A 27178-nucleotide genomic window follows, 5' to 3' on the forward strand; every position below is an offset into this window, starting at 1 on the left:
TTTGTGGAGGTGCAAGTGCCCGGCTCATAGCAGCCCTGCAAACACGGGTTGCCTTTGCCCGCGCTTCTTAGTGGGCAGGTCAGACTCTCCTTACGTCGCGGAGAGACAAAGATGTGTAGCGGACAGTGAGCGCTTTTGGAGATGAGAGCTCTTTCCCGTAGTGACACCAGGGCCTGTGTGATAGTTTAACATTTAGAGCATATCTTCACATAGGACATCTCATTTGGTCCTGGCCAGATGCCTGTGAGGGCAGGCAGGCGGGAGTCCCTGTTCTCAGTTTAGAAGTGGAGGACGGACGCTCGGAGAGGTCGAGCGTGTGACGTGTGGGCGGCCACAGACCTGACTTGACTCGGGGTTAGCTGACCCCAAATCCTGCACTGTTAAGAGCCGTCATCACCCAGCAGGTATAAGGAAATCGTACTCTGTGTTTAGCCAAGGCCAGATGTGTTAGAACAGGAGCCTTCCGGCGACTCTGAACACAGACCTCAAGCCAGACCTCACGGCCGTCCTCCCTCCCTGCAGGGTTTGCCTGGCCGAGGTGTACCAGGATAAAGCACTTGTCGGGGACTTCATGAATCGAAAGGGCGACTACGAAGACCCAAAGGTAGGCCCCCCTGGGTCATCAGGCTCAGCCTGCCCTGAGGGCAGGGGTCTCTGGGTTCCCGTCTGGTCCTGTGGGTCCTGCAGCGCCTCCGCTGGCCTTACAACGTGGATGTTTCTCCCGCGCGTCTGGGAGATCAGCTCCTTCGTTCTGTGGCTTTGGCCCCCGTTTGATGTGGCTCTAGCACCGGTTCTCAGAGGTGGTTAGAATCTGACACGCCACTTTGCAGTTGGGCCTGTTTCGTTAAGAAAACAGGGCCGCTCTTCGGAACGTCCAAACCGCTGGACTCCCTGGAAAGTTAGCAGACAGGACGGGGCCTGAGTTTTCTGGATACTTTGTGGGCGGGCTGGGCCGGCGGCTGACAGGAGTGAAGCCATCTTTCCAGACCCAGATTCCCTGCCCTGTGGCTCAGAGTCTCCTCATCCCCCGCTCGCCGAGCCAGCGCCGGGCTCTGTGCACGTGCGTCAGGCCTGGCGCCAGGCGAGGCCGGTCACAGCAGAGACCCAGCCCTTCTCGGGGAGCCCAGGGCAGTGGACAGGCAGAGAAGTGACTCTTCAGAGCAGTGCAGTCACCCGAGGGGAAAGCCCAGGCCCGCTGAGGTCGCACAGGGAGTACTGAGTGCTTTTGGTGCAGATGACAGAACACAACAACCCCACGGGGCTTCCAGCTGTTTCTCCCACGTGCCCAGCACCTCAGAAGAGGGCAGCCCTGTGCGGGCACAGCAAAGCAGAGATGTCATCAAGGCCCCACGTTCAGTCTGTCACTGGCTCCTGGTCCCTAATGGTCAGTGTTCATCCTCATACTGGCCACCTCGTGGTTGCCCCCTGACAGGTGGAGCTCCGTCCTCATCCCAGAATCCCAGGGCAGGAAGGATGGGGAGAGGGTGGCACTGGACCCTGGGATCAGGGAGGGGCCAGCCTTGGCCAGAGGCCCCTGAGGTTGCTGTCATTGGTTTAGATTCATCTTGACTCCTCCTGGGAGGCTGGGCAAATCAGATCGGGGCTGGCTCCAGGCTGAGAACGAACGGGGCCCCGGAAATGGGCTGCCAGCAGCATCTACTGCAGAGGGCTTCCGAAGGTGTTAGCACTTAGCCTAGACTCCAAAGATGAGGGACCCACTGAGGCAGAGGCAGCAAAGGAAGGGGGAACAGGGTGCTGGGGAGGGGGCCGCAGTGGGGCAGGAGCACGCCCTCCTCCTGCAGCGTGGGACAGCTTGCCCCCTGGGGGACGGATTAGAGGTGAGGCAGCGGGGAGAGTGATCTGTGCCCTAGTCTGGACTGGGCTGGGGGCAGCGCAGGGAGGGAGGGAGCCATTTGGGGTCCACGGTTGAGGGTGGGAGGGGAGGAGGAGGAGGCCGAGGCCGCTGTGCTCAGGGTGAGCCAGGGAGGAACAGAGCTGGGAAGGGGGAGGCAGCAGGGGAGCACGGGCCGGGCCTGCTGATAGGTGGCGCGCAGCCGTGGGAGGCTGCAGGGATAGTGTGGGACACACTTGGGCCTTCCTGGGGCCTGGGGCCTGGGGCAGAGCTGGCAGTGCAGGAGTGAGGGCTGGCAGCGTGTTCCTTGCCCGAAATCCCTGGGCCCAGTGGCGTCTATCACCTCCCCAGGTGGATTCAGCAGGCTCAGGAGGCAGGAAGGCAGAGGAGGTTACGGTTCTCAGTCCACATTTCCGGGGGGTCGCTGCTGGGAATTTGTGACAAGATTTCCCTTGACGTATCAGCAAAACCTCCCTTCAGGGAGAGAAACGGCTTAATCTCATTCTCTCATCTTGAAAGGTTTGTGCCAATGAGTACAAAGAGTTTGTGGAGAAGCTCAAGGAGAAGTTCAGCTCAGCCCTGAAGAATCCTAATCTTGAAACCCCAGACACACTCCAGGAGCTGTTTGCCAGGTAAGGTTCTTCTGGGAAGTTTCTGTGTGACTCTTACGGGGCAAGAGGAAGAGTCACCAGCCACGGGCGTCTCCCCTGGTCAGCAGTTCCACGGCCTTGCAGCTGACCTGGCTGTGTCCCCTGACTCTGAACCAGCTCGCCTCCTCTCGTGGGCGACTCGAAAAAGGAGAGGCCAGTGCCAACCCCAGCACCCCACCGGGCGCCCCCATTCCTTCTCCCACAGAGGCCCTGCTGCTGACTTAATCCGGGCTTCCCCGCGCACCGGGTGTGCTTTTACTAAGATTGCTCACTTGACCTAGGAGGACACTCCAGGATAGAAGTAGCCCTCCCGAGGCGGCAGCGCTTGTGACCCACAGGGCCAGGGTTTGAACTTCCGCGGTGGGCCTGATTCCAGAGCCCCAGCTCTTTCCAGCTCGGCCGCTGGGCGCCTGGAGAACATACTTGGGTCCAAGCACAGAACCCGTGAAATGTTTGAGTCTTGAGTTCTGTGATCCAGGCCTGTTGCCACTGCCTAATTCACCTGTGAATCCCTTCTTACCAGCCCCATCGAGGCGGTCCCTCTGGCCACTAGATGTCTGAATTTCTTCCTGTAGAGAGGACGTTCATCTGTTGGTTCCTGTTTGGGAACCCTAGGACATGGTTGCATTTAGCCCCAACAGCTTCATCCGGAGATCTCGATCTTCTATCCGTCCAACAGACAATTTACGTGGTGCCCGCGTATACCAGCGAGCGATTTGTAGTTGTTTTCAGAGTTGACATCAGTACCTTCTTTTGTGTTTGGGGCTCGTTTTTGCAGAGTTCCCCAGAACTCTCAAAGGGCATGGTTTATGTTCAGTCTTAAAGGTGTTTCAAATGGCCCGCATATTTTCAGTAAATTTACGAGGCAACTTTTAGTTATAAAAAAAATACGGTTAAAATAAAGCCTTTTTATTTTTTAAAGGAGAGTTCATGAACCATCTGGAGGAAGGAAGAAGTCCCGCCCAGTTGTAACAGTTTAACACTAAATTTGATCTGGAGCATTCTAGCAGGACAGGCAAAAAAGAAAATGGGTCCAAATACTTTGACTGAAACCTGTTCACATTTCCTGTTAACTAAATTTTAGGAAGAATTTACTGTTGCCAAGACAAATTTTGACTTTAGAATTATAGAAGCCAAAGAAATGTCTTGCAAATGAACAGCCATTATTTTTTTTAAGTGAGTTCTGCGATTTTGTCTTATGTTGAATTGCCTGGCTCTGAAATGCAATGGCTGGCACATTGGACTTTTCTTCTTGTATTTGTTTGCTTGGTAGGAACACAAACAACATTACTCGAAGCTCAGAAACACAGATGGGAACATAGCCTGCTATCTGATACAGCTACTCCCTCTTTTGAGATATTTTCTTCCAGACATCTTTCTTATGCTTGTTTTTAATCCTGATGGACCCACGATTTTAGATCCCCTTCCCTTGACAATTAGCGGTGGCTCTCTGCCAATAGGCACTTTTCTGTGTTGTTTCATAATTGTCCATAAATGAACACTCCTCATTTTCTCAACCCTCTTTTTACCAGCGCGCTCGTTTGACGAGTGGAGTATGGTATTTTCTCATTGTAATTGACACGTACGTGTTTGAATGTTAACGAGTTTCACATTTTCTCCAGCACGGTCGCCAGCGAATGGCCACGTTGAGCAAGAATCCACGCAGCGAAGGTCTCCTGTGTTCCACTGACATGCTCTCCTTTCGTCCCTTATGCAGATACCGAGTTTTGGCGATTGGAGACGAAAAGGATCTGACCAGGAAAGAGGATGAACTTAATAGGTAGGTACTGATGTACTGAGTGCCTTTCCCTCAGCCCATGATCCTGGCTGCCTGCGGCCTGGCACAGGAGTCACCCCGGGCCCGACCTAGCCTGCCAGCCGTCTTTGAAAGTGAAGTTGTGTGCGAACGCAGCCTGTTCTGTGGGTCGTCTGTGCTGGTTTCATCCTGCAACATCAGGTCAAGTGACTATGGCAGAGACCACACAGCCCTCGAAGACCGAAATATTTATTATCTGGCCCTTTCCGGGAAAAGCTTGCCCACCCGAGCCTCACATAGCAGTGGCTTAGCCTTAAAGTGAGTTGAGGAGGAGACAGTTTCAATTCTCAGCCCATGAGCTTTCCACGCAAAGCTCTGCTTAGAAAGCTCAGCTGGTTTTTCTCATGTTGGATAACCAAGATTCAGTTTGATTTTAGCTCTACATTTCAATGAGAAGCCTCTCCTTTTTGGAGAAGAACTTGTTGGAGGTTGGATGAAAATGGGGCACGTGGCTGGGCCAGTCAGTGGAGCGTGCTACTCTTGATCTCATAGGTAGGTAGGTAGGTGTACTGAAAAAAATCTCAGCCCTGACTACATTTGTCAGTTGTCACGTACACCTGTTTTACGGCACCACTTACCCACTAGACTCAAACATTTTTTCCTGCAAACATGGAGCAGTTAGTAAGGCTTAAAAACCACCATGTGTTTTGTTTCGGTTTATGAACAGTCTAGGCGTTCGTAGCACTTTCATGGGAGGCAGCACTTTTTGAAAACGAGAACTGAATCCACCCAAAGTGAGCAGTGCCCGTGGCCCGCGGCCTCACGTGCTCTGCCGCCCATCCCACTGTCTTTCAGCGTGGATGACATCCACTTCCTGGTGCTCCAGAACCTGGTCCAGAGCACGCTGGCCCTCTCGGACAGCCAGATGGAGTCCTGCCGGTCGTTTCAGGTGGGTGGCGGGCACCCGGCGGCAGCTTTGCGGGAGCGCTGTGGGGCTCGCTCTGTCAGAGGCGGGAGCCGAGGGAGGCCCTCCTCGCTCATTCTCTTCTCAGCTGTGCGGCCTCGGGGGGTCCGATTTCCCCCGAGACTCACGCCCTCACTTCTTTGATCTCGGAAGTGTGGCGGCAGGATCCAGTGACCGTCCCCCCCCAAATCCTTCCTGTGCTGAGGTTTTCGGTCTGATGTTTAAGGCAGAAACTTAGGCAGAAGAGGAGGTGAGCCATGACAAAGGACTGAGGCAGCAATTGAGCTGTACAGCTTATCTTCTCAAATCAGAACTTCTAAATGTCGAGATACTTTGATCTCTGGAGATCACCGTGCGGGAAGGCTGCCTTTCTCCGGGCCACGAGCTTAGATCTCTCCTGAGAACGTCTTAGAACGTAATGCTGCTTTATCTTGGCTGAGGGAGGGTGGAGGGCAGGCAGGCGCTTCTCCTTGAACCCCATCCCGAGCCTGGGGAGGTGCTGATATTAATTAGCACTCGCTACAAACAGGAAACTTGCGTTTCCCAGGGCGCGAAAAAGCAAATGTCCACGATCACACGACTCTCCATTGACCCAGAGTCCATGTGGCTCCAGGGCCCCAGCGGAGAGGTGCTCAGAAGGGCCTGCCCCCCGCCCCAACCCAGTGCCTCCCTTGTTTTTGATGGTCACACAGGTGTATTCCAAATGGAACCTATTCACTTTTGTATTTAACCTCCAAATCTGAAACTCAGCGCTGGTTTACGTTACCAAATCAGCCCAGTTTGGAACACGAGAGGGACAAATATGAAAAAAAGGGATGGTATTATTTCTTTCTTTTTTTTTATTTTCTTCTATTTTTTTTAAAATTTTTTTTAACGTTTATTTATTTTTTTTATTTTTGAGACAGAGAGACACAGAGCATGAACGGGGGAGGGTCAGAGAGAGAGGGAGACACAGAATCGGAAACAGGCTCCAGGCTCTGAGCTGTCAGCACAGAGCCCGACGCGGGGCTCGAACTCAAGGACCGCGAGATCATGACCTGAGCTGAAGTCAGACACTTAACCGACTGAGCCACCCACGCGCCCCTATTTTATTTTAATGTTTCTTCATTTTTGAGAGAGAGAGAGAGAGAGAGAGAGACAGAGCACAAGCAGGGGAGGGGCAGAGAGAGAGAGGGAGACACAGAATCTGAAGCAGGCTCCAGGCTCCGAGCTGTCAGCACAGAGCCTAAAGTGGGACTCGAACCCACAGACCACAAGATCATGACCTGAGCCGAAGTCGGACGCTCAACCGACTGAGCCACCCAGGCGCCCGTTTCTAATCCCACTGATGAGTTCAGACAGGTAGTGTCCCAAACTTTGGGTACCTCCTCATCCACCAGGGAGCCCTTGCAGCATGTGGCCCCCAGGCCCCGCGCCCAGAGACCGCAGAGGGGGTGGGATCCTCACAAGCATGCTGCCGGCCCCAGGATTCTGACCAGGGTCCTCGGAGCACCCTGGGGGAAGACACGGTGTAGACCTAGCTTGGACACTGCACATATCTTCCAGATGGTGCTTGTTACTTTGGCCACAGAGGAGATGAGGAGCACTGGGGGGAAACGGAGCGATTTAGGGAAAATACGTGACCCCGTGTGACCTGGTGGCGCTTCAGAGCACCACCCCGGCCCGAGTCCTTTTACAGCAACGGCCAGGCCTCTGCAGACTCAAGACTGAACGCTCTTTCCATGCCTCTCTCAATTCGTCACCGTGAGGTGCAGCTGTGGTGGAGGGGTCCCCAGTCATCCTGTTCTTGCCCCCCTCGGTGCCACGCAGCACTTGAGCCACGTTTATTCGCGTGACGTGTGTACGTCTCGGAGTGGGAGGCTGGTGGTGGTGCCTCGCCCCTCCTGCATCCCAGCACTTTACAGATAAAGAGGGCAAAGCCTTGTGGGAGTCTCAACACACAGAGAACAAGAATGGAACGGTTTTGGGGTGGGGGGCAGAAGTCCCAAGCAGACGGCCCCCAGTCTGGCCCTGGCTCTGTCTTGTCAGACCCAAGCTTGTTTAAAAAGAAAAAAAAAAGTTTTTAATTTACTGCCAGCATTGCCCATAAAGATCCCAATTTCCGACTTTATACCTGTGGCCGTGGAGGGACCTTTTGGCTCTTCTGCCCAGCAGGGATTCGAGCCGGACGGGACCTCGGGGGTCAGTCCAACCGCTCATCACGCAAGCAAGCCCGGCCCCAAAGTTAACGGCCAAAGCCAGGTCCCCGCGTCCCAGCCAGGGCCTCGTCCCCCGCGTCATCCTGCTGCTGTCCCTCCTCCGGTTCCGTTGGCAGGCGGCGTCTGGGTTCTGGTGGGTGGTGCCGAAGGCCTCATCACTCTCCTTGCCCCCCGGGGGCGTGGGAAGTTGCGTGAGGCAGTGCCTGGGCCACAGCAAGAGGCGGGTGCTTCGTCAGTGACTGCCCGGCTGGCACTGAACGCTCGCTGGAGGGCCATCGGGGATGAGGTCAGAGGCCTTATATGGGATCCCACAAGGCTCCCTGCAGCCCCAAACTTCCGGAGGGGCTCTGCAGGGAAGCAGCCACTCCCAGGGGGCCGTGGTCGACTGTCTGCCTCTCGCATATCTGGCAGGCTGGGCCACACTCGCTCACTCCCCAGGCTTGGTGTGAGTGCTCCTGCACCAGCAGTCATCTGGGGAGCATGCCCATCACATAAGGCTTTTCTTTTTTTCCTTTCTTTTTTTAAATACAACTTATCGTCGAGTTGACTAACATACAGTGTGTACAGTGTGGTTTTGGGAGTAGGTTACAGGGCTTTTCACAGGAAGTGGAGCCCAGCTCCCCCCTCCCCAGAGGAGAGGAATGATGGCAAATTGGCCCCTCCCCCACCTCTTTCCCTCTGCCCCATGCAGTGCTTTCCCTTCAGGCCTGATGGTCTGTGCACCATGCCTGACGTCGAAGCTCTGTCTAGAGACATCGAGGGTGGTGTGTGGGCCTCAGACTGACAAGACCCAGTGTGTGCCCAGATCCCCCTCCGGCCAGCACCCCGACTGACTACTGCCTTGGCTCTGCTGATCTCCTATGTCCCTCTGCCATGGCACAGTGGTGAGGTCACTGGACTTGAGGGCAAGGCCTCGTTCTCGCCTCTTCTTGGTCCCACCCCTGCCCAGCAATGTGGCCTCGGAAGCTCCCTCGAAGTCCACGAGCCTCCGTCTTCTCTGGCACTCGTGATTCTGGGGGCGATGCGGCAGAGAACCTTCCGAGCCTAAAATGCTCAGACCGTGACCATACTTTTTCCTGGCCAGCACTTTTGAGGAGACAGGCCTAGCAGGAACTGTCCTGGGGTCTAGTGGATGCTGGACATTTGCTGTTGGGCCAGTTGGCCAGATGGTGTGGACGGAGTAAAGCGGACGTGTTTGGGAACATACTGTGTGGGCGGAGCCAACCAGACGTACTAATGGGCTGAGTGAGGAGTAGGGAAAAGAGTGATATCAGAGATGATTCTGCGTTGACTCCCACTGTCTTTTTTTTATTTAAAAAAATTTTTTTAACGTTTATTTATTTTGAGACAGAAAGAGACAGAGCATGAATGGGGGAGGGTCCGAGAGAGGGAGACACAGAATCTGAAACAGGCTCCAGGCTCTGAGCTGTCAGCACAGAACCTGACGCGGGGCTCGAACTCACGGAACGTGAGATCATGACCTGAGCTGAAGTCGGCCGCTTAACCGACTGAGTCACCCAGGCGCCCCAACTCCCACTGTCTTTTTATCCAAGACTTAGCTGTGGGGTGCAGAGCAGTCCTTTCTCCCAGCTGCCTGTCCCTCTCTGTAATCTCCGGGGTGAGACGTGATGGGAGGGAGAAGTTTGAGGGTCGGAACTGCTGGCTTCCTCTGGGCACTCTCACACCACACCCCCGGGTGTCCTTGTCCCCCTGTGGGCCCCTCCTCTACAGACCAGCTGTAGCGTCTGCTCCCCCCACCCCCCAGCTGCGGGACCACCTTGCTCACCCACTGCCTTGCTGTGTCGCAGACTTTCCGCCTGTACCGGGAGTACAAGGACCATATTCTGGTGAAGGCCTTCATGGAGTGCCAGAAAAGGAGCTTGGTCAACCGGCGCCGCGTCAACCACATGCTCGGCCCGAAGAAAAACCGGGCTCTGCCCTTCGTGCCCATGTCCTACCAGTTGTCCCAGACCTACTACAGGTGAGCCCCGGGCGGGGCTGGGGAAGGCGCAGGGCGTCACCTCCAGGGGGTGCCACCTCCAGGGGGGGGCGTCACCTCCAGGGGGCGTGGGGCCCTCCCGTGGCCACAAGTGCAGGGTGCAGCTTCTGGAACGAGTTTCCTTCTCTGCGCCTGTGCCACCTGCTGTGGGGATAAGGGCAGTGCTCGCAATGGTTTGTTCTGGGACATTTACCAAAATGAGTTTCTAACGTAACAATTCGACTAATGGCACAGCCTCGTCGTCGGGCCTAATCGGTCATTCTCACAGCTCAGAGCTGCTCCGGGCTTCATCTTGAAGCCATCCCGTATTTTCCAGACTCCGTTTGCAGCACACCAGCCACCTGAGTGGTGGTTTGGGATGCTGTGAGTCACCTTCCGGAGCGCCTCCTGACGGGAGCACTCCTCACAGCGTGGTCCGCAGCCGGCGTGGCTGGTCTTGGTCACCCGCTCCGCGTTTTGTGCCACTGGCCTCCTTAACCACACACATGGAGAGGAAATCTGTGGAAATAGTCCCAGGAGTCTCCTCTCCTTGGCAGCCCTCGGCCTTGGCTGGCCTCCTCTTCTCCAGGCTGTTCTCCTTGTCCGTCCTCAGATCTGCACTGAGGTCGTCAGAAACAGAAGAGCAGCGAAATGAGGGGGTTTGGGTTTTCTTAGGCATCCCTTTGCCCGTAACTCCAGACGCTCACGCCTTTCTTGAAGGCCCCTCCCGAGTGACCTTCTGCGTCCTTTGCCTTCCTGGGATGCCACCTGCTACAGTAAAAAGAGCCGTGGCTTGGGAGGCAGGAGACATGGGTCCAGGTCCAGCAACGCCACTTCTCGACCGTTTTTCCCCTGCAGCATTCTAGTCTGTGAGCCAAGGGGTGGTGTTCACATCAGGAAGACCTCTGGGTCCCTCCCTGGGACCTGGGCCCGCGTTACAGCGATATGGGAAGGCACACTTGTGGACAGAGACCAGGCCTTGACTGTGCAGCCACCTCATGGAGACAGTGAGACAGACACACTCGTGTCCTCTCATCTCCCCGTGGTTCAGGGCTTGCCTCGCTAAAGGTTACCGCTAACAAAACGTGCATCCGCCTTCCCCAATTTGGCGCCTGTTCATAGCGAAAGGCCGCGAGGCGTGGAGTAGCGGGTTAGATGAAAGGCCACGGCCCCTCCGTGCAGGTGTCCGATGAGCAGGGAAGGCACACGCAGAGGGGATTGGAACGCGGCGCCCTCACAGAGGCGGAAAAGAGGGCTTTGCGGGGGGGCTGGCGTGGCCAGTTTTGAACGCCAGGGTCTGAAGCGCCCATAGCCCATCCACGCGAAGCCCTCCAACATCCCGTCCTCAGTTCGGACCTTACCTCCTTTTTGTCCGCACAGGATTTTTACTTGGCGATTTCCAAGCACCGTCTGCACAGAATCGTTCCAGTTCTTCAAGAAAATCCTGGCTGCCGGCAAGTTGGACCAGCCTGATAATTTTTCCTTCAAAGACCAGGATAATAATGAGCCTGCACGCGACATGGTGGCATTTTCTCTGGACGGCCCCGGAGGACACTGTGTGGCCGCCCTGACCCTCTTCTCTCTGGGCCTCATTTCCGTGGACGTCCGGATCCCGGAGCAGATCGTGGTGGTGGACAGCTCCATGGTGGAGAACGAGGTCATTAAGAGGTAAGGGCTGGGGTGTAAGCAGGTGGGGCACGCACGCTGCTCTGAGCACAGCCGGGGCTCCGGCACCGGGGGCTTCCTCTCACGGCCGCGGCGTCACAGCGGCCACGCCCTGGGGGAGCCGGGGTGCGGCAGCCAGGCCGGGCCCGGCTCGCGCGCGGTCCCCTAGGTCCGTTTTCCTCTCCCAGCCTGGGGAAGGACGGGGGCTTGGACGAGGATGACGACGAAGAGGAAGACCTGGACGAGGGCTCTGGGGGCAAGCACCGGGCCATCGAGGTGAAAGCCCGCCAGGCCTCCCACACCAACTACCTGCTGATGCGGGGCTACTGCGCGCCCGGCATCGTCAGCACCCGCAACCTGAACCCCAACGACAGCATCGTGGTGAACTCCTGTCTGGTGAAGTTCCGGCTCCGCCGCACCCCGGCGCCCACCCGGCTCTGGCCCATCGGTGAGTGGCGCCGGCCGCCCCACGCCCCGACCCCCCTCGCCCACCCCCAGGCCTCGCGGGGGAGCCTCCGCTGGCCAGCCCTTCTCCTCCTGGGCCACCCCCCCCCAGCGGCCGCGTTAGAGCGGACCCCCTCTTCTGTTCCTTTCCCTCAGTCCCACGTGCAGGCCTACACCCTCAGGTGGCCCCCTGGGCCCCGTGTTCTGGCCCACTCGCCACGCAGCCTTGTCATACTGCCGGTTTCCTCCATCGCTTGAAATCACATACTTTCACAAACTGCTTACGTGTCATTTCTGACCTCTTGCTAGGACAGTCGGGTGTTCGGCTGACATTCATTGCCTGTCACCTCCCTTATTTACACTTTTTATACTCTTTCTGTCTCTTCTGTTAATTACGTCTGAAGCTCTAAGTAGCCTGCTTAAACCTTCCGTTCCCACATACCCTGAATGTGAGGCAGTCTCTTCCTCTCCCCCCACAGAAAGTGAACACATTCGGGCCCCTTCCCACCCCTTTCCTGCCTCCGCCTTTCCTTCGCCTTCCCCCGTCGGGGTGCACGGTGTTTACTTTCAGTTTCAGAACCCCAGTTAGTGTTCTGTGCTCTGTCTGGAGTTTGGCTTGGGCAAAAACGTGGTCCGTGTGACCGTGGTCGTGGCAGAGACAGCTTTTACGGGAAGAACGCACACCGGCCCCGCTTGCGAGAGCACACGTGGGAGTTGGGGGCGGGGGCCCGCGATGTCTCCCGGGGTCTGAGGAGCAGGGAACACAGGAGCACCGACAAGGCAGGGCCCCCTCCGGGGTTCCGAGGCTGCACTGCTCAGACCCTGGCCCCAAGGGGCATCAAGGGACACGTGTCGGGAGCCCAACTGCCAGGGGCCGTGCCCTGTGCAGCCAGAAGGTGACCCCTTGCTGTTCGGGGGGCAGTGAGCTGGCGTTGGAGCCCGTGCTCCGGTCTGGGCTGATTCGGGTCTCCCTGTCTTCACAGTCACGTCTCTGGAAGAGCTCCCCGTGGGAATATCCTGCCTCCCCGACACGTTCACCAGGCTGATCAACAGCCAGGAGGGCCCCTGCAGCTTGGATGAGTTTGTCCACCAGGTGGAGCTGTCCGGGTATGAACCTGGAGACGTGTGCGCGGCCCTGGAGGTCCAGGGGGCCATTGCAGCCACGGGCTGCTTCGGGGTAGACCGAGTGGAGCTGAGCAGGTGGTTCTCCGCCTTCGAGGGGACAGATGGCGAGCGCACCAGGACCTTCGCAGACTACGTCCAGGTGAGCCGTGCTCTCGGGTCACCTGGGGCAGCTGCAGCTCAGGGGCCAGATGCACAGAGTGGGTGGGCATGGCTTGGGATGCGTGGTGGAATTACTTGCCAAGATTAAAAATAGGAGATTTTGCCTAAAACCTAGCTTTGGGATGTTAGAAGGTCTGGCAGCCTGGGCCCCGTTGCTTTAGCCACACAGCACGGTTGGACAGAGCCAAGTAGGGCCATGTCCGCGGCCGTGACTCCCGGGGATCCTGCCCCTGGCCCCGCGTACTCACCCCTCTACCTGCCTGGGCCCAGTTTCATCAGGCACCCTTGAACCTAGAGAATGTCAAAACAGATGGACCTCTTAAATCAAGTGCCGTGGGGCCTGGCTCTCCCTCCTGCGTGTCGTCCGTAGTTGGAAGCAGTGGGATGCACGTCAGCTATCGGTGATGTCACAGAGATGCCTGCCTTGCAGCGTTCATGGTGGGGGAGGAGAGTAGAGACCAGTGTTCCTGGTTATCAAACCAGTTTTTAGGAGCACAGGACAGGAGAGAGGGGTCGTGACGACCATTCACGTGGTGTTTCACTGTTCACGTAACTCCTGCCTCTGGAGCTCTAGGAGGTAAACCGACACGGGTCATGCGGCTCCCTGTGTTCCCTGCTGCCCAGCCCCGGGCCCCAGGTGGCGAGTGCCCGCATGACCCTCCCCACCAGTCCTGCCTGACCTGGTTTCGGGACGTGAACTGGGGCAAGTTTCTTGAACCCTGACCTATGGGTCTTCGAATCTGGAAATGAAAAGAAGGACCACCCAGCGTTGGTGCAGTGCCTAGATCAGAACAAGGACCTCGGAAGCAGGGCTTGGCATAAGTACGAGAGGAGAGTTCCCGTCATTCATGTGGGAACGGTCTTGGCCTTTACAGAGCTCGGGGTGTTGAGTCCCCTGGGAGGACGCTTTGATGGCCGCGTCAAGGGCACAGCTTCGGTTCCCCGAAGTTCACACCAAGCGTAGAGAGGGCCACACGGCCAGCTGGCACCCACCTGGGGCTGGAAGGCAGACCTGGGCCCCGAGTTGTCCGTCCCGGAGGGACTGGGCTTGCCGTTTGCTCAGGGCGTTCAGACACATCGGGCAAGGGAAGCGGGCGTGAGGATCGTGGGGTCCCCCACAGACCCAGTGTGTCCCCCGCTTCTCCTAGGACCTCTTGGAGTACCACCAGGTGGTGGAGGTCGGCGGCAACACTGTTCGCCTGGTGGCCATGGCCTCTGCCCAGCCCTGGCTCCTGCACTCGGTGCGGCTGAAAGGCAAAAAGGAGGATGCGGACGCTCAAAGAGAAGACCACCGGAGCCCCCGGAGCGCCAAGAGGCGTGCCAGCTGGACGAGCAGCGATGTGGCCCGTGAGGGTGGGGACACCGACCTGGAGAGTCCCCAGAAGCCCCCCGCCAAGAGGCCCGCGCTCCAGGATGTGCGCTTGGCCCTGAGCCCCAGGCCCAGAGCAGAAGAGGAGCCGGAAGCCCTGGCGCCTGCTCCGCCAGCGGCTCCCGGAGACGCGGGCGTGAAGGAGCCTGCCCCGGGGGCGCCGGAGGCCGGGCAAGAGTTCCAAGAGAATCTGAGGGCAGCCAGCCCTCTAGGCCAGGAGCCGCTGAGCTGTCAGGCCCAGCTTCCAGAGGGATCTGAAGACCCCAGAGGTACCGAGCCTTGTCGCCGGCCCACCCTCCCCCACCTGCCCATTCTCTGCCCTCGGGTCCGAGCAGTCCCCACATGCCGCTGGGAACCTGCCACCGGCCACAGAAGGCCGTTGCCTCCAGCCTTTCCTGTCTCTGCGTAGAAAGGTCTCGCCTGCGTCCGCTCACTGCTTCCACTAGAGGGCCTCAGACTCCTGAGTGGGGGTGGGGGTTCTAAGCGTGGTCACCGGGGTGCTTCTGGAGGGCTGTGTGTGCCAAGGTGTCCCGTGCGAGGGAGCGGTGCCTGAAATAGGAGGCGTCTCGCTTTCCGTCGGGACCGGCTGACGCCCGGGGGCTGAAACCTCCCCTGTGGCGAGAGCGCTCCTGTCTGGGCTCAACGCGGGCCTCTTCACGGGGCTTCAGAAGGTCTTTCCTGGGGTTGATGCACAGAGCTCTGCGGTCAGGGCTTCTGGGCGGGAGGGGCTCGCTTGGCTCCCCTTGTGGGGGCTCCTCGGGGCCCCGGGAACACCCCTCACACTCACACGCCGTGGCCCAACCCGGCTTCGTTCTGGGCGTCCCGGCTTTGTTCCCTCAGCCCCAGAGCCCGCACGTGCGTGTCGCACGGAGGGAGGAGGAAGAGGTGGACTCCGCCCCTTAGTCTCCCTTGTCCTTTCCCTCTCCTGTCAGGTTCGGCAGAGAGTTCTGTGGCCGGCAGCCTGTCCCAGGCAGCATGGGAAAAGTGAGTGTGTGCCCAGATTCGGGGGGCCTGGGCGGGGTGTGGGTGCGAGGGTGGGGAGTATGCCCCAGGGTCCCCGTAGCGATCATCACGTGGAGGTGGTTCACGGTCGGGCACAGTGGTTCTCGGTGGGGAGACCTGCAGACTCACGGCACGTTGTCCCGCTTGCTGGGGGCACAAGGCAGGAGCTTCTTGCGTGCGGTGGGCGAGGGCCCGGGGTGTGGGCTTCTGCAGTGTGGGTCCATCTGGAACCGTGGCCTTTCTGGTGGGGGGGCACCCCCACAAGTGCGTACGTGGCCCTCAGCTTGGCGGGGCCGAGCGCCCCCGGCTCAGATGCAGCCCTTCCAGGGCCCAGCCAGGGCGGGCGGAGCCAAGTGTCCAGCCGATGCCGGGCCTGCCCTGTGCCTGGACCCTGCGCGGCAGACCGGTCCTGGGGATAAGGGGGGAGGGGGGCTGCCAGATAGGACACGGAAGTAGAGCTTCCGCATAAGGACCCCAGCTTGGCCCAGTGTGCAGGCAGCCATTGCCTCAGGGTCCGGGATGGAGCTGGTGAATCCAGAAATCGAAGCTCTTTTCCGTCCCCAGCCAGTGGGGGTCCGGTGGGGGGCTCATCGAGGCCTCGGTTGAGGCTGAGGGGGAACGGGTCCCCTCAGCCGGCGATCCTGGGCCCCGGGGCCGGGACTCCTCCGTCCAGGTGGGAAGGGCCTCGGCGTCCCCTCTGTGGAGCGGGGGGTCCGCGCCTCAGCGAGCCTGCCCCCTCGCCCGCCAAGCCCGACAGCGGACTGCCATCCCCGCAGGGACTGCGAGGGCATCTCGTTCGTCGCCCGCCCGTGGCGCATCGTGGACGGCCACCTGAACGTGCCGGTGTGCAAGGGCATGATGGAGGCCGTCCTCTACCACATCATGACCAGGCCCGGCATTCCTGAGACCTGCCTGCTGCAGCACTACCAGGGCGTCCTGCAGCCCGTCGCCGTGCTCGAGCTGCTCCAGGTGTGGCCGGGCCGTCGGGGGGGTTTCTAGGATGGGCCTGAGGGTGCCGAGACTCCCACCCCCACCCCCCCCCCGCCCCAGAGAGTCCTACCCCCCAGCCCTGCCAAGAGATGAGCCCCACGCCTGTGTCCTGCCCCGGCCCTGGGGTCCTGCAGCTCCCAGGATGGGGCAGAGGATGCGATCCGCAGGTAAGCCCGCCAACCTGGGTGTCCCGCTCTCTCCAGGGCCTGGAGTCTCTCGGCTGCATTAAGAAGTGCTTGCTGAGAAAGCCCGCGGCCGTCTCTCTCTTCTCCAAGCCCCGGCTCCAGGAGGCCCAGGCACCCTCCAGCCTGAGCGACAGCCCCACGGTGTTCTACGAACCCACGCTGGACTGCACCCTGCGACTGGGCCGCGTGTTCCCCCACGAGGTCAACTGGAACAAGTGGATCCACTTATGAGGCACGTGTGGTCACCACGACCCCCCCTTCGCACCACTGGCTCCTGAGGAGGGGGTGACTGGTGGGGGGGAGGGCTCCACTTCGGCCCCGCGCACACCCCACCCTGTCCAGCGCACGGGGGTGGGTCAGTGCCAAGCCTCCCCTCTGGCCCGAAACTCAGAAGAGGGCCACTCGCCTGCCCTCTCCGGGGCTCCCTCCGGCTGGCCTGACACCCCGCTAGGTCCCAGCGGGAGCTGTCGGGGAGCAACTGCCAGGAGACTCCGGTCCCCACTCTCCCCCTCTTGTTCCCAGGGCATCTCGGCCCTTGCTGCCCGCACAGACACTGCCCTCGACGCTGCAGCCTGCCTCCTCTGGGGAGGCCGGGTTGTGGCGAGTTTGAGCAGCCCTCGTGGGCCTGGACTCCGAGGGCTTCCGAGTTGTGGCCGCCGTTGGGGAACAGAGCCGCCTGCCCGGGCCCCTGAATCTTCGGTGTGGACCTCAGCCTCATTGTCCTTTGGCCAGTGAGAGATCGGGAGCCCACGTCGCTCATGCCTCCAATGCAGATTACAGCCACCGTAGCAGAAAGCCCGAGTGCCCCTGAGTGGCAGGGCCCCAGCGGGGACTTCCTCCGCTCCAGGCAGGACATCTGACCCAGCCACCCAGAGAGGACCCTGCGCTTCCCTTTTTATTAGCCTGGCGAGCCGCCCGGCAAGCCTGCAGCGGGATGGGCGCTCCTTCCTGCTGGCTGCAGCCCAGGAGCCACGGAGGCCTTGGATTTGTTTGTTCTTTTCACCTCTTTCCTCTAAAAAAAAAAAAAAAAAAAAAAAAAAAAAAAAAAAAAAAATCTCTTGGCATGTATTTATTTTGGTTTTTTTTTTTAATTAAAGTGAAGTCAAATGCATTTAGTTTGATGTGTTTCCTAAAGACTCTCTGATCCCCTGGGGGATCCCCTGCTTCCACTTGCAGAACAGCCAGGAATAAATGTTCCCAGTAGAACCAGAGGAAGAGGGGGTGGCCAGCCCTGGGCACCGCCTCGCCCGCCTGCCTCTGCCCTGAGAGCCTTCCTCCTCCTCAGCTGGGCCCGGGCCTGTCCTTGACAGAGAAGTGACTGGAGGTGTGCCAGGCCAGCAGGCCGCAGAGGTCACAGGCCTGTAGTGTGGGTTTAGGGAATGAAGTTCTCTTTCGCTCTCTTCCCTCCACTCCCCTCCTTCCTTCCGTGTGTGTGTGTGTGTGTGTGTGTGTGCATGTGTTAATTGCCAACATTTTTTAAAAATTGGGCATTTCACATTTTTTAAAAATCCAGAGTTTTAGTTTCTTAAAAAAAAATGGAGAGATCCAGCAACAACTGTATCCACAGCCAGAAGTATGGCACGTGCCCCCCTGGTCCCCAGGGTCCTGGCCCGGGCCCGGCCACATGCCCACCAGCTTCTCCAACTTAAAAAGCAGCCCATCTGGGCCATGTCTGACCTGCAGCACCTGACCTGGCCCAGCTCACGGCCCGGTGTCTCTATCCTGGGACCTGGACCCTGGACCCTGGTCACTCCAGGCCAGACTCCAGGGTGACAAAGGGCAGGATGGGGCACAGGGTGGGGAGTCAGGGTGAACCCCAGCACAGCCAAGAGCGGGCCACGTCTTACCATCATTTTTTTTTTTTCTTTTCTCATTTTTACTCAAATGTAAAAGAAATAGCATTTAGGGGGATTTTTTGAGATCAAATAGAATAAGAAGTGTTATCTGCTCTATGAACAGAAAATACTTTACAAATGCCAGGTGCTTCCTTTGGGAACACGTCATGTGGTAGAAGGAAGGTGGGGTCATGGGAACCCAGTGTTGACATTCACATCTCAGAGCCTTAGTTTTCTCACTTGAAAAATGGGGTAGACTACCTCTCTCATGGGAGGACCAGATACACTGAAGAACTCCCAACTGTGAGCGCATGGTAGGGTTCAGCAAAGTTTATCTTCTCTTTTCTTTCTCTCCTGCCCCCTGCCCAGATGAATGATGGTTTGGGCCTGTGTTTGGGGGTTAGCACATAGGGATGAGGGGTGCAGCCCTCTGGTGGAGAGATGGGCTTCTGTGACCACTGTTCCACATTCCACAGCCAGCCATTCTGTGCAAGGATGATCTGTTCCTCCCACTACCTACCTGTGCATCTGTCCATCCACCCATCCATCCACTTGCCCACCCACCCATCCATCCACCCATCCACCCACCTACCCATCCATCCATCCACCCACCCATCCACTTGCCCATCCATCCATCTGTCCATCCGTCCACCCATCCATCCATCCACCCGTCCAACCATCCATCCATCCACCCATCCACTTGCCCATCCTCCCATCCATCCATCCATCCACCTACCCATCCATCCATCCACCCATCCATCCATCCACCCATCCACTTGCCCATCCTCCCATCCATCCATCCATCCACCTACCCATCCATCCATCCATCCATCCATCCATCCATCCACCCTTCCACCCATCCACCCATCCATCCATCCACCCATCCACCCATCCACCCATCCATCCATCCATCCACCCACCCATCCATCCATCCATCCACTTGCCCATCCATCCATCTGTCCACCCGTCCACCCATCCATCCATCCACCCATCCACTTGCCCATCCTCCCATCCATCCATCCATCCATCCACCTACCCATCCATCCATCCATCCATCCACCCATCCATTCATCCATCCATCCATCCATCCATCCACTTGCCCATCCATCCATCTGTCCACCCGTCCACCCATCCATCCATCCACCCATCCACTTGCCCATCCTCCCATCCATCCATCCATCCACCCATCCATCCATCCATCCATCCACCCATCTACCCATCCACCCATCCACCCATCTACCCATCCACCCATCCACCCATCCACCTGCCCATCCCCCCATCCATCCATCCATCCATCCACCTACCCATCCATCCATCCATCCATCCATCCACCCATCTACCCATCCACCCATCCACCCATCCATCCATCCATCCACTCACTCACCCACCCAGTCATCCAGCCACATCCATCCATCCGCTCAAGGTAGCTCTGCCCTTCCAAGTTCTACAAAGTGCTCTAGGAACCACAGCAGAGACCAGAAGGTCTGAGCACAGATGCCTTCAGGGGTCAAGCAGGTAACATAAATGACAGGAAGAGGAACCCTGTGTTAAATATGAGCGCTAGGGAGTGGTAGAGGCTGTGGAAAACTAAATTGTGTGTGTGAAGGGTGCGAAAGAGTTCACGTTTGGACTGAGCAGCAAAGGCGGGGGTGAGGAGGGACGCTGAGCCCAGAGGGCAGACATCCTGTTCACCCTGGCCTGCCCCTCACTGGAGGCTAGCACCACAGGGCCCGGACACCCGTGCCTCTGTCTTCTTGGTGTCCCCAACCTGCAACATGGTAATCCAGTCTCTTTAAAACAGTACAGTAAGACTTAAGCCTCCGAGTTCCTTTCCCCTGAAGACCTTTTTCTTTGTGCTTCCCTTTTATGTGCCCCTGGAAAACAGGCCTGTGATGATAAAGCTCACTCCGCTCCCCCGCGGGGTCCCTGGCACACCCACATCATCACATCTCCCGCTAACCGGCAGGAGTCCCCGGCACAGGCCCCCATGTCCTGAATGTCCCCCCTCCTTTCCCTGGGGGTGAGCACCGCCGTTCCTGGTTTCCCCCACCGAGCACCCTGGCAGCTGCCTCCCCAGACTCCGCCTCCCTTCTGTCTTGAGTCCTCAGATCTTGTCCAGCCCTCCTGGGTGCCTCCACCTGAGTCCTTCTTCCTCCCCTTCCTGCCTCGTTTCTCACCTGGGCTGAGAGTGATCTCTGCCTTCTGACCCTTGACCCACTTCTGCCAGAGATTTTCCAGTTGTGCTTGTATGCGTGGATCTGTGTGCAGACGTGTAGGCGTGTGGACGTGCATGTGCGTGGGTGTGCGTGCACGCCATGCGATCTCCCTGCTTTGTGAGATTTCACCACCCCCACCCTCCAGGGCCCTGTGCGTGTCCAGCCGCCCAACGCGTAGCAGTCAACCCGTGTTGAATTAACGAAAGAACCCCATCAGCTCACTTTGTGTCCTCACCACCATATTCCCACTGCGGAGGGTTGCTGTGACCATCGTGCAGGGCCATATAAGCCACCTGACCCCAGCCTGAGGCCGCTGCCCTCCAGGGACACGTCAGACTAGTTCCAGTGGTCACCAGCAGGTGGCAGCACTGTTCGCTGCTCGTTCAGCGGGCTCTCCAGAGGTCTGTCCAGCCTGGGCTGCGGTTGAGATCAAATCTCAACCTCAAATCTCTTGCCACTAAAGATGGGGGAAAGACCCCCTGGTGTGAGCAACAGGGGAGGGTCTCCTGCTCCATTTACAGACTTCCAAGCAGGCCCCTGTCTTCATCTCTGTATCCCATTCTGTGGCACTTCCAGGGTCGGGGCCAGGTGGCCCTCTCCTGGTCTCGGTCCCCTCCTTCCTCTCTGCCCACTGCCTTGTCAGTGGATATTCTGCCTTTGATTGATTCACTCACTCGTTCGTTCATTTACTCAGTATTTGCTGAGCACCTGCTCAATGCAGGTGCTATTCTAGACTCTGAGACATAGAAGTGAATAAAACAGACAAGACCCGGGGCGCCTGGGTGGCTCAGTCGGTTAAGCATCTGACTCTTCATTTTGGCTCAGGTCGTGATCCCAGGGTCATGGGATCGAGTTCTGCGTCGGGCTCCCTGCTGAGCATGGAGCCTGCTTGGGATTCTCTCTCTCCCTCTCTCTCTCTGCTCCTCCCCCACCCTCTGAAAATAAATAAACATTTAAAAAAATTGTAAAAGAAAGCAAAGAGCAAAATTATCTTTAACAACAACAACAAAAATCCCAAAAAACAAACAAACAAACAAAAAAAGACAAAACCCCTGTGCTAGTGGGATAGACAGTAAATAAAATAAATCAAAGACATAGTTTAGAGCTTAATAAAAGGTTATGGAAAGAAAGAAAACTACGTCAGCGGGGGGTGCTTTGGCTCTGAGTGAGGGGCCCTGGGCAGGTCCTGCTGAGAAGGTGACATCTGAGCGGAGACGTGATTCCTCTCGTTTCCCATTCCAGGGTTGATGTTTCTTGACTGCCGAAGATTCCTCTCCCGTTTCCTTCCTGCTGAGAACGCAGCTTGCTTCCTCCTGCCTTCTGGGTGTGATGGGCTCCCGGGACGGGAAATGCATGTGCTGACTCTCCCATCTTTCCTGTCCCCCGTTTTCCGAGAAACGTCCGGAGTAGCCGCGGTGGGATGTGCCCTGCAGGGTTCCGGTGGCCAGTCCCAGGTGGGAAGGGGGCAGAGGCTTCCCCTGCAACAGGGAGCCTCCAGGAAGAGGCTCTGCCCCTGCTCTGCTTTCTTGTGTGTTGGCCTCATCCCAGGTGAGCGGTCCCTCCCAGCAAGCTGAGGGGCTGATGGCTGTCCCCCACCCCCTGCCCAACGACGACGGGGAAATTGAGGCTCAGAGACAGAGAGTGACAGCCCAAGGCTGTTCGTGAGAAGGGACAGAACCTGGTCCTCTGGTCTCAGGATGGGAGGAGAGTCCTCACGAGGCTAGGACACTCCCCACGGCAAGTGACACAAAACCATCTCAAACCCACGGAGGCCAAAAAGGGAAACTCACGGCCCCTCAGCCCAGTCGGGCCAGGCTGGGTTGTGCTGAGCTAACAAGCAGCCCCCTAATCTTGGTAGGTTACAACAGGGATTTATTTCTCACTCACGACTCGTGTCCCTCTCGGGTGACCTGGAGACTCCGCTCTCCGTGTCTCCTGATGGAGCAGCCCCCAGCTCACCCGTCACGGTGGCAGAGAGGAACAGCGCTCTGGAGGACATCACGATGGTCAGGGAAATGCTCTGGTCCAGAAGTGAGACGTCACCACTTCTCCTTACAACTCACTGGCCAGTCCCGGTCACGTGGTACCACACAAGAGGAACCAGAGAGGGAAGAGCTGGAAATATTTGGTCAACAGCATAATGACTTCCGTACCCGTGGTTTCAGGCATGGCTGGATCCAGGAGCTCAAGAGGTATTACCAGGAATCTCTCTCCACTCCCGGCTCTGCTTTCTTGGGGGGTGGCCTCATCCCAGGTGAACTGTTCCTTCCTGGTGCCCCCCACCCTGCCCTGCGGCCCCAGGCTTTGTTTAGTCCCGGTTCCAGCAGAAAGAGCACACTGAGCTGCTCGGGTCATGTGCATGTCCCTGAACCAGCAGCGTGGCTGGGAGGGGCACAGAATACTCTGGGTCATGCAGTGGCCACTCCCAGAGCTGGGGTCAGCAGCCCCACACGGACGCCGCACAGGCAGGAACAACAGGCAGCCTCAGATATTTGCCGAGAGTTTGTTACCTCTTGACCTCGGTCCCTTCCAGCAGAGCAGAGCTATGCTTGGGATCAGGAGACTAGAGCCCGAAGTGGGGCTCGAACACAAGAACCCTGAGATCGTGACCTGAGCCGAAGTCGGATGCTTAACCCACGGAGCCACCCAAGCGCCCCGATCCTCCTGACTCTTAAAAGAGTCTTAGCGGGGTTGAGTGTCTGACTCTCGATCTCAGCTTGGGTCATGATCTCGTGGTTTGTGGGTTCGATTTCAGTGTCGGGCTCCGTGCTAACGGGAAGGAGCCTGCTTGACATTCTGTCTCTCCTCCTCTCTGCCCCTCGCTTGTTCGTGCTCTCTCTCTCTCAAAATAAATAAATAAACTTAAAAGAGAGAGAGAGAGAGAGAGAGACTCATTGGCAATTGTGGCCTCACCTTCCCCCACCTGCAGATGCTCAGGGCTCCAACACACCTCCAGGTCCTTCCTCAACCTCTTCCTTCTGCCTGAAGGGCTGGTGAATCGAACAGCTCCTATTCGCGTTTCAGAGTGCAACAAACACCACCTCCTCCCTGAAGCCCCCCAGCCCCTCCTGATGCCCCTCTGGGCTCCCATCAGTGGGGCGTGCTGCCGGGGCTGGCCCGGCCCAGCCGGGAGAGTCGATGGCACGCCCCCTTTTCCCGATCCCTTTTAGAGTTGTCGGGTGAGTAGCTGGGAATCGGCCGTCTACACCATGGAAATAAGCACATGCCACACACTATACAAATCGGGCTGTTTTGAGTGGCTCGGATGTGCCGGGCTACAGATGGAACAGTGAACAAAATCAAGCGAGTCGCCCTCGCGGAGTTTAGAGTCGACTTGCCATCTCTGTCTCCAGCACCTGTTTCCAGAGTCCTTCCTTCGAGGCTTTCGCTGTCCCTGTCTCCACCCATCCGTGCTCCCACCAGCCCCTCTGCTGTCCATCCACCCACCTCTGCTCATCTGTCCTCCCAGGAGGGCCAGCTCTTGCCTCTGTTTTGCACCCGAGTTTAGGAGCGGAGTCCCCTTCAGAGACAGAGGCAGTGAGGAGCCGTGGCAGGGCCAGGCCCGAGCCCCCCACCAAGCCCCAGGCCTGGCCTCCGTGACCCTGGTGCCCCTCCCCTGCACCCCGGCCCAGAGCTCTGTCGCCTGGAGAGCTGGGCTGCCTCCCCAGGGAGCTGGTGGCTCAGGTGGCCCCTGGACCCCATTGCCCCCGAGAGGATGTGAAAACCACAGCACAATTTGGCCCAAGTGTCCCCGGGGGGGGGGGGATGGTGGGGGAGTGGGGGGATGGGGAGGGCTGCTCGCACGAGCAGGGCCTCCGGTTTCAGACCCCAGCTCCTGTGTGAGCCTCGCTCACTTTGATCCCGGGTCCGCAGCCCCACAGTTGAAGCCATCAATGTTCTAGAACTTTCAGCACCAAGGAGTCTCATGTGTGACTCTCTCGGGGACTTCCCCAGTCACCCCATCTTACAGATGAGTCACAGCGAGGCTTTCAGCAGGACCGACTGACATCTACCAACTTGTAGGTCAGATTCATCCAAGAGGAGGGACAAAGCAGAGCTTTCTCCTTTAGAAAATGTTACCCTGCAGCCTGGCCTCTGGGGACAATGACAGGAGGACGGGCTCAGACAGTTCCAGGCAGGAGTGGGGACGCCCCCAGGGCTCTGAGAGCAGGCCAGCTGAACCCCACTCTCTGCCTCCTTAACCCTGCTTGGTGGTCTTGAAAAAAAAACGTCTCTAAGGGCACCTAAGGGGCTACTTCTGTTAAGCACCTGACTTTGGCTCAGGTCATGATCTCGGTTTGTGGGTTCAAGCCCCGCATCAGGCTCTGTGCCGACAGCTCGGAGCCTGGAACCCACTTCGAGTTCTGTGTCTCCCTCTGCCCCTCCCTGTTCAGTCTCTCTCTCTCTCTCTCTCAAATATAAGTAAACATTAAAAAAAAATTTTTTTTTAAAGGAAAAAGCCATCTCTAAAGGTGAGCACCCTTATTGGAAAAACGATCTATGTTCTTGTGGGGTTTTTTGTTGTTGATGTAAAAGTAGGAGTTGACTGATACCCAGCTCCCGTGCAAAGCTCATGTTCAGGAAGGTGCCTTCAAACGTGGCTAAGAAGTGTCTTCTTAGCTTCTTAATTCACATTTGAACAGGCTCTCTGATAATTCATCAACAAGAACTTGACTTCCCCCTAAGTCCCCGGAGGGGAACGGAGGGCTACATCATCACTGCCGATTCCTGCCCGCCCCTCCCCCAAGGGAGGTTTCCACCCCCAGTGCTCCCCCCACCCCGCCACCGGGTACCCCAGAACCCGGCACGTACTTCTGCCCCATGAATATTTCTTGGGTGCGTTAAAGGAATAACTAAGTGGGCAGCAGGAACCAGAAACAGAAATCTTGGTTGGTGGGGGCTGTTTCTAAGAGACAGGCTGATGTTAAGCCTGGAAACCCCCCGTGCGCCCCTCAGTCTGGTGGGAGAGCCCACAGGCGCCCGGGCTGTGGCCGATTTCTCAACCCCGCCCACCTCCAGCCCCAGGCTTGGTCTGGGCAGCAGAAGGAAGGAAACTGAGTTTATTGAGGGTCTGCTCTGTCGCACCCTGTACACTGGGTGACCTCACCCATTTCTCCCCAAGATGGGTCACGTACCCCCACACCCTAGTCCAAACGGGAAACTCCAGCCCAGAGAGGGGAAGCGGCTGGCCCAAGGCGGCACAGCCCAGAGGCATCACAGTTAGGAAGCAGATCTTGACCCACCAGGCTCCCCCCAAACCTCCCCACACCCAGGATCACGGTGGGCCCCCTCCATCCTCTTCCCCGCCCCGAGAAGTGAAAAGGAACAGTATGGACGTCCTGCGGCTCCTGGAGGCCGGATCCGGAGGGCTGGAATTCGGACGCCGCAGGCAGTGGCCTGGTCCCGTCAGGGCCGTGAGTAACCCTGGACCAGCCCCTCGGCACACGACCTGGGGCCACCCCACGTGTCTGGCCACGAGCGAGGCTGGCATCCCGTGCACACAGTCACGGACACATGTGCTTCTCACATCCGTACACACGGGGACCTCGGGTGGGCACAGATGCGTGTGGCCTCGGGCACGTGGCTTCACCGCGGCACGCTCCGTGCCCTCTGGCAGCTGTGCTGGTCACACACGGACACAGCAGTGTGCACCTGGGTCGCCGTAAACACCGGGCCCGGGGGCCCCGTCGGGGGGATGGGAGGTTGCAGGCCGCTTCACCCTCCGGCCCAGGGGCCCCCAGCTCTGGCTCAGGGCCGAATGGCTCGGCCGGCTCCGGACGGCCAGTCGGCCTCGCTAGCTGGCCTGCGGACCAGATCCCTCAGGTGGAGGGGTCATGACCACCCACTGGCGGAGGTAGCTCCTGGGGGGCCCTGCGTCCCCGGGGCTGGCGAAGTCACACTCCACAGGGCTCCCGCAGTCAGAGCCCGCGAAGCCGCTGTCAAAGGTGTCCATGTCTAGGCCGGCCGGGGGCGAGCCTGCCTCGCTGCCAGGCACCCCTCGGGGTGGCCCGCCGCTCCAGGGTGGCCCCGGGGTCCAACCCGCCTCATCTTTGAGGGGCAGCTTCAGCCTGTCGAGGAGGCTGCCCAGAGGGCTGTCCGGCCCGCCCAGGCCACCAGTCGAGACGCAGCCACAGGACAGGACTGTGGTCTCTGTGTCCAAGAGCGGGTCCCCGGTGCTCGAGCCGGGCTCCAGACTGGCGTCCAAGTTCAGGGCTGGGTAGCCATCATCTCCGCAGGTGCAGGACCAGGCACAGGGCCCCTCGGTGTCCGCCACGGTCACCGTGTCAATGGACACGAGGCCGTACGGCCGGTCCCTCTCCTGGCTGTAAGCTGAGCCTCCGAGGCTGCTGACGACGGAGTGGGCTGGGCCCCAGAAGCCCAGCTCGGGCACCCCGTCCGCCTCCACCAGGTCCGCGGGCTCCGGCAGCTCCGTGGGCTCCGGCCCCTTGCTGGCACCCTGCGGCGGGCAGCCGGTGTGCGTCTCCAGGGACGAAAGCGCCTCTGGGCTCCAGGGCACCAGCTCCAAGCTGGAGGCAGTGAAGGGCGTGCCCACCCATTTCTGTACAAGAGAAAAGGGGCCGGTCATGACGGGACACGGGCGAGGACGGTGTGAACAGACACAGAGACCAGACAGAGACAGCAAGTGACGGGGACACCAGTAGATAAAGAGAGTGACGGCGGCCAGAACCCTGGTGTGCCCCCGTCCAGACACGCTCCTCACCACTGTCCCCTCCTCCCCGGGCCTCGGTCTCCCCACCTGCAGTGGCCTGCCAGACCACTGGCGTTCAGA

General features: G+C 58.5%; 2 protein-coding genes across 6 annotated transcripts in view; one reads left to right on the forward strand and one right to left on the reverse strand.

The window, feature by feature from the left end:
• The window catches only part of GTF3C1 (general transcription factor IIIC subunit 1), a 75629-nt gene extending 58251 nt beyond the window's left edge, over positions 1-17378 (forward strand). For 2 of the 3 annotated variants that reach the window (XM_042970894.1, XM_042970896.1), the window contains 13 exons: positions 523-604; positions 2372-2484; positions 4220-4282; positions 5114-5207; positions 9229-9401; positions 10779-11066; positions 11252-11511; positions 12491-12771; positions 13940-14429; positions 15093-15144; positions 15939-16131; positions 16356-16569; positions 16860-17378. In XM_042970894.1, coding sequence (XP_042826828.1) covers positions 523-604; positions 2372-2484; positions 4220-4282; positions 5114-5207; positions 9229-9401; positions 10779-11066; positions 11252-11511; positions 12491-12771; positions 13940-14429; positions 15093-15144; positions 15939-16131; positions 16356-16568 — 2302 coding nt within the window. In that variant the 3' untranslated portion in view covers position 16569; positions 16860-17378. Of the gene's footprint in view, positions 1-522; positions 605-2371; positions 2485-4219; positions 4283-5113; positions 5208-9228; positions 9402-10778; positions 11067-11251; positions 11512-12490; positions 12772-13939; positions 14430-15092; positions 15145-15938; positions 16132-16355 lie in introns of all 3 variants that reach the window. The other variant, XM_042970895.1, reaches the window with a different exon arrangement.
• Positions 17379-25382: 8004 nt separating this feature from the next.
• Positions 25383-27178, reverse strand: part of IL21R (interleukin 21 receptor) — a 34494-nt gene continuing 32698 nt past the window's right edge. For all 3 annotated transcript variants that reach the window (XM_042971813.1, XM_042971812.1, XM_042971811.1), the window contains one exon: positions 25383-26947. In XM_042971813.1, coding sequence (XP_042827747.1) covers positions 26183-26947 — 765 coding nt within the window. In that variant the 3' untranslated portion in view covers positions 25383-26182. The remainder of the gene's footprint in view (positions 26948-27178) is intronic.

This window comes from Panthera tigris, chromosome E3 (genome assembly GCF_018350195.1).
Source record: "Panthera tigris isolate Pti1 chromosome E3, P.tigris_Pti1_mat1.1, whole genome shotgun sequence".
NCBI classification, from domain to species: Eukaryota; Metazoa; Chordata; class Mammalia; order Carnivora; family Felidae; genus Panthera; species Panthera tigris.